The 20,583-nt window shown below is 37.3% G+C and overlaps 1 protein-coding gene across 1 annotated transcript in view; it reads right to left on the reverse strand.

Moving 5' to 3' along the window:
- LOC575674 (E3 ubiquitin-protein ligase HUWE1) overlaps positions 1-20,583 on the reverse strand; it is a 69,980-nt gene that overhangs the window by 14,438 nt on the left and 34,959 nt on the right. The window contains exons 44-64 of the mRNA XM_030972381.1: positions 18,877-19,038; positions 18,207-18,481; positions 17,609-17,863; positions 16,295-16,523; positions 15,604-15,939; positions 14,522-14,617; positions 12,851-12,915; positions 12,189-12,330; positions 11,105-11,221; positions 10,205-10,287; positions 9,716-9,929; positions 8,733-8,810; positions 8,176-8,389; positions 6,743-7,035; positions 5,493-5,734; positions 5,016-5,106; positions 3,858-4,065; positions 2,790-2,881; positions 1,956-2,279; positions 1,240-1,297; positions 65-120 (exon numbers count right to left, since the gene is read on the reverse strand). Coding sequence (XP_030828241.1) covers positions 65-120; positions 1,240-1,297; positions 1,956-2,279; positions 2,790-2,881; positions 3,858-4,065; positions 5,016-5,106; positions 5,493-5,734; positions 6,743-7,035; positions 8,176-8,389; positions 8,733-8,810; positions 9,716-9,929; positions 10,205-10,287; positions 11,105-11,221; positions 12,189-12,330; positions 12,851-12,915; positions 14,522-14,617; positions 15,604-15,939; positions 16,295-16,523; positions 17,609-17,863; positions 18,207-18,481; positions 18,877-19,038 — 3,630 coding nt within the window. The remainder of the gene's footprint in view (positions 1-64; positions 121-1,239; positions 1,298-1,955; positions 2,280-2,789; positions 2,882-3,857; positions 4,066-5,015; positions 5,107-5,492; positions 5,735-6,742; positions 7,036-8,175; positions 8,390-8,732; positions 8,811-9,715; positions 9,930-10,204; positions 10,288-11,104; positions 11,222-12,188; positions 12,331-12,850; positions 12,916-14,521; positions 14,618-15,603; positions 15,940-16,294; positions 16,524-17,608; positions 17,864-18,206; positions 18,482-18,876; positions 19,039-20,583) is intronic.

Raw genomic sequence — 20,583 nt, forward strand, 5'->3', positions numbered from 1 at the left:
ATACAGTGATTGATGGTTTTCATCAGGAAAGTGTTACATAACAAAATGAAAAATATATTCTTACCAGATATGTTCCCAGGTGTCTCTGTGTGATCGGGTCTGTTAGCTGATGTAGCAGACCTGAGAAAAGATTTTTAAAAATTGATGATTTAAGAATGTATGTATGTCTTGTATGTATTAAAATATATGCTGTATGAAATGATTTGCAATGAGAAAAACCTATAAAATTAAAATTACATATGGGCATGTTTTCTTACAAAGGTCTGATATCAAATATACATGTTTATGAGCTGTAGCTTGCATGAGGTTTCTTTTCTAGCCTACTCGCAAAAAGCTGGACACGGAGAACTACAAGGATTATTATTGACATGGTTTCTGCACAATAATGCGCAATCCAAGTGGCATGTTGTATATCACTCATGTCAATATTGCTGTCATGCTCCTGGTGCTCCAATACCATAGCCACTGCAGTAGCTGCACAGACCAATATGAAGTGTTCTGGCATATCAGGTACCCATTTCCACCTCAGTAAAGAGTGACAAATTTAGATTTATGTCTTGCCAAAGTACATATGTGCTGGGCTGAGATATGAAGCCTAAACCTCTTGATTGAAAGTGAATGGACCACTTCATCACATGACATACATGATGTATCAATGAGCACAGGGTACTTATTTGAACAAACAACCAGGGGAGTGTTTCACAAAGATCCTAAGTTGAACTTATCTCTAAGTTGGATTTAACAATTATGGAAAGCCATTGTCATCTATGAAAATCTTATGTAAAAGTTATGTTAAAAGGCATAAAATGTTGATTCAAATTATTCATATTTTCTATTATCATGGAAGATTTCATGTTCTTGATGAGGAATTTACTAAGATACTTGATTTTTGCTTTTGAATATATTTCATTATAAGGCTACAGATGGCTCTCCATAATATTTAAGTCCAACTTAGAGCTAAGTTTGACTTGTAATCTTTGTGAAACACCCCCCAGGAAATGAAAATAGATTTCTTTTCTTCAATTTGAAGTAATTTGATTTGGGATATACTTGAAATGTGGGCACGTCTCGTAGCCACCACTCCACCACAGAGGGCAGTGTGAGGTTTGAGCGTAATGAAACATACCATTTACTCTAGCACATCATACAAGCCCCCTACCTATGGTGTCAATCAGGTAGTGGGTCTGCTCAAACAGTGCCATGGGAAATAAGAATAGTTGGGGAATAAATGCGACTTACATTGTGATGCTACTGCTAACAATTGGACTTGATGAACCTTGTGGATTTGGCACAGATGCTGAAAGGGAGAGAAAATTGTGATTTTCATTTAGCCAGAAGAACATAACAATTAACAACTGAACCCTTTTACTTCTAGCTAGCATCAGAACACAAAAATTATGAAATTACAATCATTCATGTTCGGTTAAGTAGTATCACACAATGTAATTATACATTTAACATTTGATTTCTATGCTATGGATTTCTCCTGCCATAATGTGAATTTTATCAAGTTTGGCTAGTAATTTTTTCTCCTTGAAATAGATACATGTACCTTCATCTTATTTTTTGTCAAATTAAATAACAAAGATTCGAATAGTGAAATCATTGTTAATAACTGATCATAAAAATGTGACCACAGAAGGGGTGAACCCTTTAGCAACTAAACCGCCCGAAAAAGACCCTCCTTTTACACACTGAACCGCCCATCCGTTTTCAACGCGCTGTTGTATCCCTCTATGGGGTCTACCATGAATGTGTTATCCGTGCGCAATCCTTACTACGTCTACAATAAGATTCTGCATAGAAAAATGGCGCATGTTTCATATTGTTCAGAACGATGTCAAAGTGAGAGCAATATTACAACATCTTCCAGTGAGTAATAGGCCATTTTTACAAAATCCCTAGTTGCTAATGGGTTAATCATTCAAATGGCATGAAGGAGAGAAATGTCTTACGTAAGGGTACTTCCATCATGTCTGATTCGATGAGTGAAGCAAAGATGGAGGTGGTTGGCCTGGAGGTCTGCCAAGGAGGGGCTTGGGCTGATGATAAAAGGGATGAGGATGATGATGATGATGCAATGGCTGACAATGCTGAAGCCATGGTAGGGGTTGCAGCGATGGTGGACATGGTGGTTAGTGTGGCTGTGGCAGCAGCGGTGATGTTGGTGGAAGTGGTGGTGATAGTGGTAGTAGTGGTTGCATTGGATTGAGTGGCATCACCTGATGATGGATGAGTTGCCGGTATTAATTGGGGGAATAGACCCCATGGCTGGGAGGCTAGGATGTGAGTGAAGAGTGCACATGATATGACAGATTATAGTTTGCTCCTTCAGAGCATTTATCATTATTTCATCAATTCAATCTTGCAATAAGTTGTTACAAATAATGTGTCACAGACTTACATCATGATATGCTTTCCCCTTTTCAATAGGGGCATACAGATGACAGCATTTATAATTTAACAGTTTGCAAAGAATTATGTATACTGAATTTATTGATCTGCAGAATTATTTCCTGAAAAACTCAAATGAAGGGTATATACTAGTAAACTCATGAGTAAAGTTATTTTAGGTTAATATCATGTATTAAGCTCTGCTAACGGCTCTGAACCTCCTTCTCAAAATCTGGTACTTGACTGAATGATCTTGATGTTCTATCGGGAAACCTATATTAGTTAACATGTCAAGCCAAGCAGTATGATAAATGATGGACATACATACATCTGCTATGGTTATGCAAGCACATAAAGAATTAGAGCACATGTATACACAGGCATGACAATCGTACCTGATACCGTTGAAGTTGGGGTTGGTGAGTTTGCCGTCACTGTTACGAGCTGTGGCACACGTGTCAGTCCAGGTTGAAGTGGTGCTGAAGATCTATATGATCAAATAAGAAGAAAAAACAAAATGAAGAAACGGAGCTATTAAGTAAAATGCACTTCTACATATGCAGACCAGTAACACAATGAACAGATCCAATACAACCTAATGTGATTCTAAACCTGGGTTTCATAATTACTACGAGTCCTATTCTACATAAATTACTCAATAAATTGTAAATATATCGTCTGCTTGGAGCAAGAGGGGCATTTCATTTTGCAAAGAGTTAATGCCCTTCTGGCCTTAAACAAAAGATATATATATACATATATATCCAAAACTTAGCTTCTGTAGACCACACGTAAAGAATGGTAAACAGACTGTTGCTTTGTTTTGGTTGAGATTTGATATGGCACCACTAAGAAGCCTTGAATCTTGCAAAACAGACAGAAGGTTTTTCAATGGTGCATAGTGATGTCCTTCAAGCTGAATATGACATGATGATGATTGCACTTTGATATTCCTAGCAGAGTTCCCTAATGGAAACTTGTGATACCAACAGCACTCCATTTTCAATTGTCCTTGCATAACACATTGTCATATAAATTGAACTGTTTTAATTTTTTTTTAAAGACCATCAATGCTACTGGGCCAGAAGGGATTAGACCACACAGCAAGGTCACTGACAGGTGGCTATCTCATTAACTCAGCTCTCAACTAAAGCCTTGGTCACAAATGCCATTACGAACTGCTACGAACGCCGTACGAACGATTTTTAGACAATGGAAAAACAGGGAGATTCGTACCAAATTATCGTTTGTACGAACCTTTGTGACCGTAGCATAACATAAGAAAAAGATGATCATGGGGGACCAACAGGCACCAATTGGGGAGGTTTTCTATATAGAGGGAGCAAGTAGCTACAAGTAGGACAGTGGGGCTTTATAACATAAAATGGGAGTACCAATGCAGCAAAATGCTGTCTCTACCATCTCTGGAGAGGGAATGAATAGCAATAAAACCTCTGTAATACCTTGATTCCATGCTACTTAAAAGAGAGGATGCGGCCACTGACAGGGCAGTGTCAGTTGGAGTGGCAGCCATGTCTGAAGCAGCGGTAGTGGTGACAGCAGTTGTAGTGGATGTTGTAATGGTGTTGGTTAGAGCTGCTGCCGATAGGGCAGAAGAGATGGCACTGCCAAGGGCGGACTCGGCAACACTTGCGACAAGTTGACCCATATCTGTGGCAAATGCAATTATGATTTTCAGTTTATTACATATATTCAAACTAAAAAGGGATGTGTTTAAGTGGAAGAAGAAGAGGCCAGAGAGGACGAAGGAAGAAAAGAGAGAGGGGTTCACTGGAATTCTCTGTTTATTGCAACACCCTAAAAAATATTAAAACATATATTGCATTGGAAATACACTGTAGGTAAGAAAGCAGGAGCTAGATGCAGCAGAAAAATGCAAATTGAAAGTTGCAGAGTTACACCAGATTTCTTCCAAATGACTACTAAATTAGAAAAATGTCAATTTGAGCTTCGGAATAAATGGGGGCCTCACAATGAGTTACAGAATGCACATTCACAATACAAACAACATGTCTCAAATGGATAACAAAGTGAAAGACCTTCAACTGTGACATAAAGAATCGTTCTAAACAAGAATGCTTGTAAACATTCTTTTGTCGAGTTGTGGTGATATTATTTGTTCAAAACTTAGCTTCTGTAGACCACACGTAAAGAAAGGTAAACAGACTGTTGCTTTGTTTTGGTTGAGATTTTGATATGGCACCACTAAGAAGCCTTGAATCTTGGAAAACAAATAAAAGGTTTTTCAATGGTGCACAGTGATATCTTTACTGTACTCATCATTATACTTGGATTTATAATTTAAAGTTGAAATGATATTGATTTGTTTCCCAATTGCGTTCTTGCCGTAACTGACACTTGTTTGGTTTCCTAGTATTAAGGCGTTGTACTTCCAAGCACTTTGAAAAGGAGGGAGGGATAATCCTTAGTTAACATATACAAATATATATATAATATATAAAAAAAAAACACAGTTTGAGCTTTAAAATAAAAAGGGACCTGACAATAAGTTACAGAATGCACTTCCACAGTACAAACAACATGTTTTAAATGGATCACAAAGTGAAAGAAAATCTTATTGTGTATGAAGACTATCTTACCTATCCCTGATCTGGGTGGCTGTGAAGGAGCTGTTGTTGATAGATTTGTAGCCGTTTCTGCTTCCTTGGGCTGATCACTGCTTTCACCAACCTACAAAAAACATGATTAATTTATTTATGATTTCTTCATTTAGTGTTTCAAGCAAATAGTAACAAACAGTTCAATTTCAATTCATTTTTTCATATTACTAAAAGAAAACAACAATCTTTAATACTATTTCAGAAACAACATTTTTCAAAATATGCAAACTCAAGGAGACCTTTCGTCCATCTCTCAAAAACATAAAAAACAGCAATCTGCTCTTTTTGGAGATTAATTATGATAACAAAGCATCCAGCATATCAATAAGGTTAAAAGTTTCATGGTAGCTTCAATATCAAATATTGAATAAGTTAGAAACTTAAGATGAAGTTGAAACAAAATTGCCAATTTACTTATCAGCAGGAATGTCATAATTTACAATTTTGCAGACATACCTCCATATTTTCTTCCTTCTCTTTGCTTTCCTCCTCTGACTTTGCAACCCCAGCCTTTGCTTCTGTTGCTTTCCTAGCTTCCTCTGCAGCCTTCTTCAATTCTTCTTCAGCTTTCTTCTTGGCCTCATCCTCTACCTTCTTCTTGGCGTCTTCCTCTGCCTGTTTCTTTCTCTTTTCTTTTCGTTCTGTCAGCTCTTCGTCACGATGCTTCTCCAGAACACTAATGATTTCAGGTTTGAGGGCTGAATGGCCAAAAAAGACAATTCTCATAAATTCACTCAATCTATACGATACAATCCCCAATAGTTCATGATAGAAAGGAAAGACCTTCAACTGTAACATAAAGAATTGTTCTGAACAAGAATGCTTGTAAATATTTTCAAAATCAATTCTCATGTCGGGTTGTGGTGATATTTTTTGTTCAAAGCTTCTGTAGACCACACGTAAAGAAAGGTAAACAGACTGTTGCTTTGTTTTGGTTGAGATTTTGATATGGCACCACTAAGAAGCCTTGAATCTTGGAAAACAAATAAAAGGTTTTTCAATGGTGCATAATGATATCTTTACTGAACTCATCTTTATACTTGGATTTATAATTAAAACTTATTTCCCAACTGCATTCTTGCTGTAAATGACAGTCGTTTACTTTTCTAGTATATAGGCATTGATACTCCAAGCATTTTGGTGTTTTGACAAGTGAAAAGAAACATTTTGAAAAAGGAGGGAGGATATTCCTCCGTTATACCAGGAATAAATCACATCAATCCCACTAAATTCAACTGTACCTCTACTGGTTTTACTTCTAAATTGCATGAAACAATCACAATCGTCAATGTTGTAGTAAAGACCCTGTCAGAAATGTAAAACTAAATAGATTGATTACATATGCTATTTTAGTGTCTGTCAGAGGAGTAACAGCTCTCTAAAAATTTGAAATCTAAAGCTTTGTCAACCTAAAAACTAGCTATTGACCTGATGACATCATCTTATGTGGAATTCAAATATTCACAATAATTTTGCATTCAATAAGCACGGCTCATAGCCTCGGCTATATAGGCAAGCCAAATGGGTCCACATGTTATGGCGTCACTGTAACTTTGACAAAATTTGACCGTTTAATTTGGAGGGGTGTGGAAAATAAAGTTTAAAAACATCTTTTATTCTTTAACATTTGTATTCTACATTCATTCTGCTTTCCATTTACATAAAACTGTATTTTCATCTGATAGGGTCTTTAGATTATGACTTACCCTGCACACAATCATGAACACTTCTTCCATCTAGCACCTTGCTCTCTTCGTCCCATCGTCTGTACACAGGAGGCACCACAGATAGGAAGTTGGAACCGCTGAAATACCCCATGTTGTACCCCTCCTCAAAGATATCGGACACCTCCTCTCGGTTCTGGTTGATGTCCTCTCCAGAGTTGGCAACGTACACCCTGGTCTGGTTTCCCTGACCCGTGCTTGTGGTGGTCAGCTGGACGATGTCAGTCGACGATGACAGGCCCAGCAGCCTGGGTAGGGAGGAATTGTAATGCCTGCTGATCAGGCGTAAACAAAAAAGATGTTGTATTGCGACCGACCCAAAAATCTTAAAATCTACGGTCGGCTCCTTAATATTTAAAAAAAAAGAAGAATTTTTTTTCAATGAATAACAAAATATATATTTTGTTTGTTTAAATGGGATATAAATGCATAAAATCATCAAATTATTCCAAAATTCTCGCTCGACTTCTGCCCTAGTTTTGAAATCCTGCTAGCGTAGTATGCACTGCACCGGCTAGAAAACAGCGAGATTTGGGCAACGTTCCCGGTTGTGAGTTTTTCGGGCAACGGTTGCTGTTATGATAGGGGGAACAAAAAAATCTGATCGACCGACCCAGATTCTGGCACCTAAAGGGTAATACAACATCTTTTTTTTTTAGGCCTCATTAGATGAACCTTGCCTATGGCTTCGGCTTGTCAAATACTTCTCACATTTTCACATAAATACATGCTCGTGTTCTTGAAAATCAATTATTTCTCCCCAAAACATTGTTATAAAACTTCACAGGAGACTTACAGGAATAAGTCATACTTCACCCATAAAACTAAGAATAGGGTGATAAAGGCAAATGGATTTCAGCCAAAAAAAGGAAAAAGGAAGAAAATATCACTGTTCAAAACTTAGCTTCTGTAGACCACATTTATAGAAAGGTAAACAGACTGATGCTTTGCTTTAGTTGTATAATATTGCACTCACCAAGAAGCCATGGGTTAATCAGACTAAACACAAGGTTTTTCAATGGTGCTAATCAAGGAAACAGATTGAGAACTAAAATTCTTAATGTAGATCAATGTGTGGTAACTAGAACATTCATATATAATTGTTGGTAAAAAAAACCTGCAGCCATTTCCAAAATACTAGATGGACAATCACTAATTGCAATTAATATGTGTTCAATAAATGAAACCATTATATTATAATTTACTTTGTCCATTGCTTACAAAACCAGTTGGCTACTGTATCGAAATCTACCAGATTAAACGAAAACAAAAGTCAATGGGTCACACATGCTACCCTAACAATATTAAGTTTAAGAAAACCGGCAACATCTATTTCTTCTAATTTTAATTGTTTAGATGAACTGTACCTCCACATACAACCAAAGAAACACAATCCAGCGAAATTCAATAGTTACCTCAGGACATTCTGGACATTGGGTGGCCTTGTTGCTCCAGAGTGGTAGATGTGAACAGTCTGTGTTGTACCATGACGATTGACCCTCTGTCTAGCGACCCTCTGATTACGATTGGTCTGGCTCACACCGTGGGTCAGGTTCGTGTGGTCACTGTGTCTGACCAGGAGGGGGTGGCTGGCTGAGATTACGCTTGGAGGGACCGGGATGTTAGGAGCTGCATAGGTAGGAATGAAAGTAGTTGCGATTTAGAGCTTTCATGTTCTGAGGACTATCCATGATTTGAGATTCAAGTCAGAGATTTCTTGGTTGAAGTACAGCTAGCACAAGCCCAATATGATGAGTTCTACAAGGATTCTCAACAATGTATTTACTCATACAACATCTTTACAGTCTTACACTGTTTAACATTCTACAGTTATCTATCAACTTTTTGCCTATTCAATGATGTATTAGTATTTCAAAATTATAGATGGCAAAGGGAAATCATTGTTCTGGAAGAAAGAATAATTCACAAAAGGATGGGATGATAAGGATGGATTTGAATGAATTGAACCTACCTGAGACATCATTTGCATTCCTGGTATCTTCATGGATAGCCACAGGAAGTTGGTACGTTCTTATTGATGCAGGAACACCTAATACAAGAAAAATTGATCAACTGGTGAAATTCACATAAGATGGACAAATCGCAATGTCTTTAATACATGATGATGACATCTCATATCAAAATATTGCTAAATTCCTCAACAGGTGATTATCAATGTGAACTGAATCTAATGAACTCCATCATGTGTCTCAATAAGATATACACACATGTTTGTCTTGATAACTCATGAAATCCCATACCTAGGTGGATGACAATGGGATTTAAACTGTACAGCTATTATCATAAATAAAACATCACAGGAGACATGGAAATACATCATACCTCACAAAAAATATATGAAGAATAGAATAATGAAGAGAAATGGATTTCAGCCACAAAAGGAAAAAGAAATAAAATATCTATGTCCAAAACTTAGCTTCTGTAGACCACATGTAAAGAAAGGTAAACAGACTGATGCTTTGTTTTGATTGAGATTTTGATATGGCACCACTAAGAAGCCTTGAATCTTGCAAAACAAATAAAAGGTTTTTCAATGGTGCATAATGTTATCTTTACTGCACTCGTCATTATACTTGGATTTATAATTCAAACTTGAAATGATATTAAGATTATTTCCCAACTGCGTTCTTGAGTAACTGACAGTCGTTTACTTTTCAAGTATTTAGGAGTTGCTTTAGTTGTGTATTTTGTATTGCACCACCAAGAAGCCATTGGTTAATCAGACTAAATACAAGGTTTTTCAATGGTGCTCATCAAGGAAACAGATTGAGAACTAAAATTCTAAATGTAGATCAATGTATGGGTACTTTCTTGGGTATGTGGTGGCTCTGAAAAGAGCGGTTTTGGTAGGATGGGAAAGTTGGCGTGCAAATCACTTGGACTCAAAAGTACAACATATTTGATGTCCTACACATATTTGGCTCCGTGACTTACCTGAGAATACAGGATCCAATTGAATCAGCATGTCCTCATCTGGGTCTCCAACCCACATATCCTCATCCCGATCACCGACCCTGAAGTAGTCCAGATCTTCAGTGATGTCATAGTCTTCTGCATCCATCTCCGAGCCGTCATCGTGATCCTCTTCATCTTCCTCTTCTTCCTCCTCGTCGTCCTCTTCATCCTCCTCGTCTTCTTCACCTTCATCCTAAAGGTTTAATGGTGACAGGGAGGAAAACATATGCTTCATCACTTCCACATTAGAACATCACGGACGACAAAAGCAAATTTCTATTCAATGAAATATTACATGTAATCTTAACAAACAAAACTTAGGATTCTGAATTACAAATCATGATAACTACTTTAATAGTTTTAGATTCATGCAGAAAACATATCAATGAAAGTGAGACATTGCATTACCATGGTTAAAGAACTGGAAATGGCAAAGGAATCTAAGGAAAGCAAATTGCTTCTTCTTACCTGTCTATCTTCATTGCCTTCATCAGAATCACTTTCAGCCGCAGAATCTTCATCCTGAACACTGTCATCATCAGCATCGATGTCTGCAGAAAAAATACAAACATCTGTAATTTAACTTCTTTTCTCTTTCAGTTAAAATAATACATGTAATTGGCCTGCACTCTAATACAAAATCTTCTTTTCCATAGATAAGAATTATTAAGCTAAATGATGATCATTCAACATGACAAATGGGGATATTCTGTCATCACTCTCTCATCCTAACCCTACTATGACCAGAATTACTGACTAACCTTTTCTGACTCCTTCATGAAGACTATGCTGACTTTTCATCTCAGCATCACCTAGAGATCGATTCATCTCTTCTCTGTCATTCGTCATGGTGATGAAAATCTTATCCTAACCCTAACCATCACTAATGACTAACTTACCCTAACCACTAGTTACTATTGACTTACTTACCCTAACCCTACCATAACCACTTCCAATGACTAACTTACCCTAACCTCTCTTATGGACTTGCATGTTCTGACTCCTTCATGACTTTGCTGACTTCCCTACTTAGCATCGAACCATCTCCTCACCATCGCCAGTCACGATGATCACCATCTCATCCTAACCCTACCCCTACTATGACCATCAATATCGACTAACCTGTTCTGACTCCTTCATGACTATGCTGACTTCTCATCTCTGCATCACCTGGAGATCGATTCATCTCTTCACTGTCTGACTAACTTACCCTAACCCTACCCTAACTCTACCATTAGCTCTCTTATGGACTTTATGACTTTGCTGACTTCCCTACTTAGCATTGACCCATCTTCTCACCATCACCAGTCATGATGATCAATATCTCATCCTAACCCTACCCTACTATGACCAGAACTATTGACTAACCTGTTCTGACTCCTTCGTGACTATGCTGACTTCTCATCTCTGCATCACCTAGAGATTGGTCCATCTCCTCTCCATCATCCGTCATGGTGATTACCATCTCATCTTGGGATGCTTCACCTACAAACAAAAGATTCATGTTGTATGATCCTTTACGACTGAAGACACAAACAAAAGTAAAACCACCCACTTAGTTTGTCAAATCTATTATGGTTTTAATTAATATTTAATACTCCAGCAAAGTACATATTCAAACAGAAAAATTCACCTTGAAAACCTGATGCATTTACATTCCATGACTATTTTTGTTGCAACAAATGTGTGAACAAATAGTTATTGGTTTCTGTCCTCTTAAAAGAAAAACAGACATTGTAAGCAGAGATGCCAACCTTCTTCAACAAAAAAAAGTATTCTTAAGAGCAAAAAACAGTATTTTTGAAAAAATCTCTCAACTTAAAATATCGCCCAATCGAGCAGCTTAAAAAACCAGGCAGTACCACGTATACATACCCGGATCAGAGCGCGACGTGCATACATTACACGTGGGTTGTTCGCAATGTGCGCAGTTTGGGGCCCGTATCACCATCCTGCGTGCATTGTTTTAATATGTAGGTGCATAATACTCTTACAAAGCCCATGATCAGAAATTAAGAAAAACATCACTAAAAAAAAAAAAAAAAAAAAAAAAAAAAAAAAAAAAAAAAAAATTAAAAAATTTAAAAAACATAACAAAACATACAAAAAACGTACTGCAGTATTCATAGCGAAAAAACGGAACAAATACGCCAAAAACGAAACAGTTGGCATCTCTGTGTAAGCTACTAAAGTCATATGATTCTGAGCATATGGTGGTTTTTTGGTGCCTAAATCGACATAGAAATTAATCATCAAATTTAATATTTGAAACTCAAAATTAAATTCTAAGAAAGGTTCATAAATGTAATGGCATAGAACAGGTTATAATCTCTTTTAAAAGATAACATCTTACAACAACCAGAAGCACTTCATTCAGCATTGCATCAATGAAGGATTATTGTCCTTCTGATTCTAAGCAGATTACATCAAAGTAATACAGATTTTGACATACCTGCTTGATCCACAAAGGCTGATCTGAGGGATCCCAGTCTCTCAGGTCCTGTGGCGATGAGGGTTTCTCCTAAAACCTCAGCCCTGCTTCCACCAGTCCCTTCAAGCAGCTCATCAACAATGCACTCAAGATCTGCCTGATCCTACAAGACAAAAACATCAAAATAAAAAAGTAAATAAATAACGATAGAAATAAAATATGATAATACAGGGTTCTTGCAAAGCATGTTCTAGAGTTAGTTGTTAGAAGAAAAGTCTTGTCATGTAAAGGCAAAGGCATTATATATACACATATTTTTATACTCTGTATCTATTGTATATATATTTTTTTTATGAAGAATGGAATAAAATTAACCCCTATACCTATATAAAAAAAAGGTATTACATGTTCCTTGGTAAAATTGTTTTATAGTATGCTGCACTATGCTGTCAGCTGAAGATAAGTATAATGATGAACAATTAAAGACAATATGAAACTTGTCATTCCAGTTCTGAAAGGCTTAAACTACTTGGTTTGAATTTATATGCAAATTGCAAATAAATGCCACCAGCTGTATTTTAATTAATTTTTTCTCTGGACTTCTTAAAATCTTGCTATGAGTTATGAACAAAATATTGTTAAACACTTAAAACCTAAAGGAAAATTTAATTCATAAAACTTACATCTAAGTCTGTAGAATCTTGGGTGTCATCCTGTACTCCCAACACATTAGCAACAGACTCCCGATCTGAAGAAACAAACAATTGCATATCTTATAGTAATTCAATTCCACAGGACATCAAGTCAAGAGCAAAACTACTCTACTTTTTTAAAAATTAGATAACATTCAATATACATCAAGCATGTTTATTCTATTAGACATGACATATCATTCAAGCTCCATGATCTACCACTGTTGCCATGCATTACATGGATAATACACATGCCAACAGAAGGGAGAAAAAATTAAAAGGCCAGTGATGAATAGAGATTGATGAATAGAGATTGATGAATATATGTGTATGTTCATGGACATCACCTGTGAATTGGGGGTAAAAATATTTGTTTGACATTCAAAATACTTCTGCATACTAATTTTCTCTTGCTTTCTAGTTTCTCCTTTATTAGCTTGTATCATTTATAATACATTAATTCTACTGTATACAATCTAAATGATGGTACAGGTAATTGAAAGTCCTTTGTGCGTACCAAAAAAAGGCCACAAGACAACTCGCACAATTTTATCTGGAGTAAAATCAGTCCTCAGATTACAGGGTTGGAGGGAGTCTATAAAAACAAGACTCACCCTTATAAGGCTTTACAAATTGCACTTTGCTTTTGTTAATTTCTTTGAATATGTTTTTTGCTCTGAGCTTTCATGACTAACAGATTACAGCCCGAGCCATGCTCTCATAACTCCACAGATATTTGATCTAGACTTACAACACAGAGGTAATACAGACAAAATAAGCATGGGTATACGTAATACAAACAGCTAATTATTTCAAAAGAAATTTGATTCATAGACAGAGGGAAGGGGGATGGGAGAAAGGATGAATGAAATAAACATTGAAATAAGGATTTGTAACAAGCTGACAACTTTATGCTAGTTGAACATAAAATATACAGTATGCCATCTTTTGACAGAACAGGTGCACATCAACATAGTGCAGGATGGGAATGTGTACTCCCTTTATCTATAACTAATGGGATAGGGTGAGAATCTAAGATTTAAAAGCCTATCTGCATTAGTTTGGCCAGGAGTAGTTTAAACCTCCCTGCATGGTCACTCACAGGTGGTTCTCATCAAATCAACTCTCAATTAACATAAGAAAAAGGGGACCATGGGGACCAACGGTCACCGATTAGGTATTGTTTGCTACATAGAGGGCGCAAGTAGCTAGTAGCTGCAGTGGGGCTTTAACCGAATGATGGATTAGTAACAATGAGCAAAAATAAGAGGTATATAAAAGAACTGAAATAATCTTCCAGGGTTCTAAAAAGATATGTTGACCTCTTTCAACAGTACATTGGTTTAGTATGGATAAAAGAAGATTACTCCATCTAATATCTAATATTATCAGTGTAAATAAATATATACAAGACAACAAACACATTAGATATACATCATGACATGATACAAAAGCTCTCTTGCTAGAAACTGAAAGCATGAGGGTATATTCCTCCGAGCACAATGCCATGCATACGTTGTACCAGGGCAGGTGATCTACAATGCATTATGCACATCTTGGGGTTTGTGGAAAGGCTAAATGAATATTGAACTAGAGAGTAAACAAAATAATATAATAATGGATGCATATGCCATGTATATTCCGATCAGAGGCAAATCTGACCTGTATGGGCACGACGGCCACCGACACCACCACCACCACCAGCCTGTGCTGAGCGCTGGATGGCTGCATCCATGCTACAACGCAGCCCTGTACCTCCTGAACAACAGAGAAGTTGACAGGACAAACTTTTAGGTTCTATTTTCACACCTATCATCAATTTTTTTATGATGCTTAAGTTAAAGAATGAAGTAATTAAAGGGAAAGAAATATATATTTCTAGCTTAAGCACCCCATCACACCTTCTAAAGATTCTTCTTCATATTAACTGGTAAACTAAAAACATCAGACTTTCATAATTTTTCATTCACTGTAAGTTGTACTCAGTACACATCCATACTCTGCAATACAGTAGAATAAGATTTGCAAGACACCATCATACTTATTCTTAAGGTGGCACATGAGTTTTTTTTTTAAACTAAGCAAAATTTAGTTTTAGGGATGAAATTTAAAACAATGTTTTGGCTATTGTCATGTAATGGTTGTTACAGATAGACTCTTTAAGGACGGAATATGTGAATGCTATGAAAATTGTCACTCCATGTAGAAAGCAAGTTGAAACAAACATACAAAGGAATGAGCATAAGTGGCAAATTAAAGGCAATACAAATGTCATGATCGGGGGTTTCAGTATAGAGGCCTCCGTTGGTTGCAATGTATCCTTTTTATCTCATTCATAAGACAGAACAATCTTTTCTACTCATCAGAATACATTTCATCACTTATCAGTGACATATGAGTTCAAATGGTAATGCTCCAAAGATATATATTCACATAGAGAATTTGTATAATAAGTCTGTCTAAATCTGGAATGTTAAAAAAGATAAGGAATTCAAATATAGGGATTTTGTCTTGGTTAACACATCAAATCAAAGGGAGAGCTGTGCAATGCAAGATATCAAAGCTATTAGCAAGAGTTCATTTAGGGCAATCTAGTTTAAACAATTTGAAACAAGACTGGCTGAAGGAGTTGACTGAAGGAGTTGACTGCGGGGGTTACGAGATCCAAACTAGGAGACTGCAGTTTAGAAGTATTAATAGGTTCGACAACACAAGGACAACACAAAGAGAACTTTAGAACTTACCAGTAGCATCAGCAGTAGAGGCAGACCTTGGATCGATGATGTGTGCACCATTCTTGATCCTACCGATCCCTCGCAGTCCGACCGGTGGATGGTTGACAATCCTTGACAGCGTCTCCAGAGGTTTGAGGGCTGAGTTGATTGTGGAGGCCATGTTTGGGCTGGATAGGTCCAGGGAGTGAGGGACCCGGGCTAGGTCTGTGACGAGTCCCTTGCGAAGTAGAAGCCTGGTGATGATGTTCATACCACCGAGCTGGTTCTTGTAAGATGTGGTTCCGATCGTTGTCTGATGGGCGGAGCTGGAGGATGGACATGCCTCGATCATCACACTGATCAACACTGGATAGAGAATTGAAGGAAGAGAAGAATATGAAAAAAGTCATCATTTTCAAATCCTTTAAAAAGGCTTATAGACTATGTATGGACTTCATATATTTCATATTCCAGTTTAGTACAATACCTATAACAACTTCATTTGAAAATTTCCTTTAAATTTTGTGATGTATCAAATATACATTCATCTTTCACATGAAAAGGTTCTCAAATACATCTTATAACATTCTTCAACTGTTACATAATGTTTACAAGATATAAAATACCATTAAATTGTGTGATGAAATGACTTCATATCCAAGAAAATGGAAATAAAAATAACAACACATTGATTTTTTTGTTTTTAGAAGAGATGACTTACTTGTAAGTGCTTGAATGCGAGAATGTTTCTCACTGCTTTCTGGCATAGCCAAGGCTCTCCCAAGGGCCCCCTTGATCTCTGTGACAAGGAGCATCTGAGCATCTGGACTATGGTTACTGGCAGCTATACTGGCAAGCAGAACCTGAGCCAGGCCAGGACAGTCCTTGTCCCCTGCCTTCTGGCACTGTGGTAGTAGATGGTCCAAGATGTATGCCAGTGCAGCTCCATCCTGAAAGAATAACATAGAGTGTGTGATTGAATTTTTACAGACATTGATCAATCAGATATGATTATTTACATCTGAGGACCGACCTTTTACGTCACCATCTGAAAGACGCGATTCAGTTTCAAACCTGCGTCCTCGGCTGAATTAGTTTGTAACTTCCATTGTTAGCTAGATTACAGGGGCACGCCACAACACCTAGGCATCACTTGCATGTTTTATAACTACTTTATACAAAAGAGATACTACTGAGAAAGGGCGTATAGCAAACATAGGATACCAAGGATCTTATATTTAGCACTATTCAGTCAATGTTGTACATTACTGCTAACAGTAAATGTGATCAATCTAATAGCAATGAAAAGTGTCCGCAATAATTAGTTTAAACCTAACTTGTAGCAATCAGTGCAAATATTGCTCACAAGTAATTTGAAGATTTGAAGAGTTTAAGATTAATGATAAATGAAGGGGGGGGGTTGCTAATGGATTCTCTTACACCAATTTAAAAATTAGCAAATGCAATTCTTCAAAATAAAATGTTTGTTGGCATCCTTTGGATAACTTGCTACCTTAAATCCCTGTTATTATAAATTACAAGCTAGAAGGTAATACAGAAAGCATAATGCAGAAGTAACAATAGCATAAAAGAAGAAAAGGAATTGTCTGACAATGAGCAATCATGCAAAGCTATTAACAAATTAGAAATGCAAAACATTGATCAATGGCTATTAATGTAGCAAAAGTATGAGACCTGGTTTCTACTGGATCAAGAAACAAGGGCACTTTCTTGTGCAAAATATAAAATAGTATAAAAAGCTTGTCACTAAATTTACCTTCTTTCCATTTTAACAATGTCGTGAAATGAAATATGATCGAAATTTCGATTTCACACACACACAAAAGAATTTGTTTATCTTTGCCTTAATAGAAAATCAAGCATAATTTCAATGCCTGGCCAATTATCAATGAAAATACAGATTTAAAACATACTAAAGCGGGACGTATAGCAAAACATTTAGACAACATTTTCATGCAGGCATGCATTTAACACTAAAGTAATCGGACTATACTCCTGATACATTTCCACATACCTCTTTAACATGCTTTGCCTGACCAACCATGTACTGGTACTGGGCCACGGCCTGCGCAATGCCTGCATACGACATGACCAGCTCGGCCAGCAGACGTAAGATGGCCGACTTGGGGATCAGGAGTTTGCTCTTGGATGTTTCATCTTTAGAGGGGGTCTGTCCAGTTGTTCCTGCTGATGAGGCAGGAGTCTTCTTGGAGTCCGTGGTTACAGGGGGGCTCCCTGCCTCAGCACCGGATGTTGAAGCATCATGAGGCTGTGTAGAATGATACACAAGTTTTAATTTACTCCATGGAAACATTGATAGAAAAAAAAGGGTTTACTTTTTATATCTTATCTCAAGCATTTCTTGTATATTCTTGTATTTCTATATACATAGATATTCATGAAATCAGGTATTAAGTGTTTGAGAGAATGAATAAGAAGCTTTGGAACATCAAACATATTTAAGGGCATATAGGAAATACAAGAAGGGGTGAAACTAATCACAATATAAATATAAATGGAAAGTGACACACAAGAAGTTTGGGAGAGAAGCTAGTAAAGAAAAAAAGGGATAAGAACATCATCTCTAGAGGAAAAATGTCTAATCTGGGTACCTCTTCTTGTACAGCACCATCAGGGACACTGTTGAGCCTCTCTGCTGTTCTTGGAGGACCTCTCCTTCCGCTGTAGATCCCAAGCAGTCTGTCTCCAATTTCCCTTAGTCCCATTCCTATGTCTTCTGATGTTTGGATGTCAGAGACTGCAGCAGCGGCAGCCGCAGCAGCAGCTGCAACTGCCCCTTCGGCACTAGCCACTCCAGTGGCTGCAGGAGCACTGGCCGAGGCTGTGGCTGTTGGTTGTGGTTGTTTAGACTTTGCTTCCTTGTCTTCTGTGAGATAGGAGAATGTGTCTTAGATTGTATCTCTAATAAATCACATAAACCATTAAATCAAGCACATGACAAATTCAATAATGTCTTAATTGTGTCTTAATGTCTATATATATCCAACGCAGCACCTGAGCATTAACAATAGCCCCTTCACCCATTAGTAATTCTTATTGTAATGTATTGTATTAGTTAAGTCTTATTTTGAGCGTATTTGTACCAAGGTTGTAGAGTAATCATGTACTTTTAAGAATGTTAGCAGTTGCCTGATGATTGCTTGCAAGGCGTGAAACTCAGAGTACCAAACATGTCCCATTAGTCATTATTCAATATATATATATATTTGGGTCCTCAATACTTCAGCTACGATGCGATATATACCATGTACTGATTCTCACCTTGTTGTGAAGGTAGGACAGGTACAATCAAGGCATCCAGGAGATCGCAGAGAACCTGCAGCATAGGTCCATTCAGAGTAGGTGGTGTGAAGGTCTTAGGGGCCAAGGCCTTCAAGAGCTGTAGAGCATTGGGTCCTGTGTAGCGAGATTCATCCTCTTCTCCTGATGATGGATGCAACATAAATTGTATAAAGATGGTTAAAACTAGATGGAATTTTGACTGCGCGCAGTCAAAAATGATGCCTCCGCCATAGAGCAACTTTACAAACCAAAACGGAAGCAATTTTTAAAATTCAAGTTTGATTGTAATCCATCTGTCGGTTTTAATAATAATGCATTCACAAGCTATTTATAGTCATACATAATGAGCCCCATGACCTTTGACCTGATGACCCTAAAATCTAATCAGTTAATTGGCTCTGCAAGATACATATATACATGTCTTGAGTTTGATAGTAATCTGTCTATTGGTTCTCATTATAATGCGATCACAAGCTATTTGTGCATACATAATGAGCCCTGTGACCTTTGACCTCGTGACCTCAAAATATAATCAGTTCATTGGCTCTGTTAGATACATACATGACCCAAGTTTGGCAGGAATCCATTGACCGGTTCTTGAGATAACTCGATCACGAGCTATTTTTGTAGACATAATGAGCCCTGTGACCTTCGACCTCGTGACCCCAAAATCTAATCAGTCCATTGGCTCTGTTAGATACATACATGACCCAAGTTTGGCACGAATCCATCGATCGGTTCTTGAGATAACGCGATCACAAGCTATTTTTGTATACATAATGAGCCCTGTGACCTTTGACCTCCGACCTCGTGACCCCAAAATCTAATCAGTTCATTGGCTCTGTTAGATACATATATGACCCAAGTTTGGCAGGAATCCATTGATCGGTTCTTGAGATATTGCGATCACAAGCTATTTTTGAATACATAATGAGCCCTGTGACATTTGACCTTCGACCTCGTGACCCCAAAATCTAATCAGTTCATTGGCTCTGCAAGATACATATATGATCCAAGTTTAGAGAGAATCCATCAATTGGTTCTTGAGATAACGCGATCACGAGAACGGGACGTACGGACAGACGGACGTACGGACGTACGGACGTACGGACGGACGGACAACCAGAAAACATAATGCCTCCGGCTACTTTGTAGCGGAGGCATAAAAATAGTTCAAACTGCTTGATTAAGATTTCTACACAACACTAGAAATATACAGAAGGCTTGCGGTTGCACCATGAGAGAGGGAGGATTGGGGAGTCTACTGTACATCTACATCACCATGCAAGCCGATACTTATAAGCAGCATCTAACACTAAAGAAGACATCTAGTTTGTCCAAGCAACTAGTTCATGTAGACTTTAGCCATTGAATACTGAGCCTAAGATAACTTGGGATGAAATCTATGGAAATGCAAGTTAATTGAAATTGAAATCTTCATAAATGGGAAAAGAAGCCATCATTACTTTCATGAACATTTCCTAAAAATATAACATGTGATATTTCTCAATGCTTAACATGATTAACATAATTAACATTTGATACTCTGTAGTCTGTACTAAGTTATATATTGGGCTATCTAAACCACAAGGAATTTAAAGAAAGTTGTCTTCTTATATTAAGCGATGAATCCATCTTTAATGAGGAGACAGTAGAGAGTATAGCCTGAGACAAACTTCATGGTTC

This window comes from Strongylocentrotus purpuratus, unplaced genomic scaffold, assembly GCF_000002235.5.
Source record: "Strongylocentrotus purpuratus isolate Spur 01 unplaced genomic scaffold, Spur_5.0 spur5_scaffold_6, whole genome shotgun sequence".
NCBI lineage: Eukaryota > Metazoa > Echinodermata > Echinoidea > Camarodonta > Strongylocentrotidae > Strongylocentrotus > Strongylocentrotus purpuratus.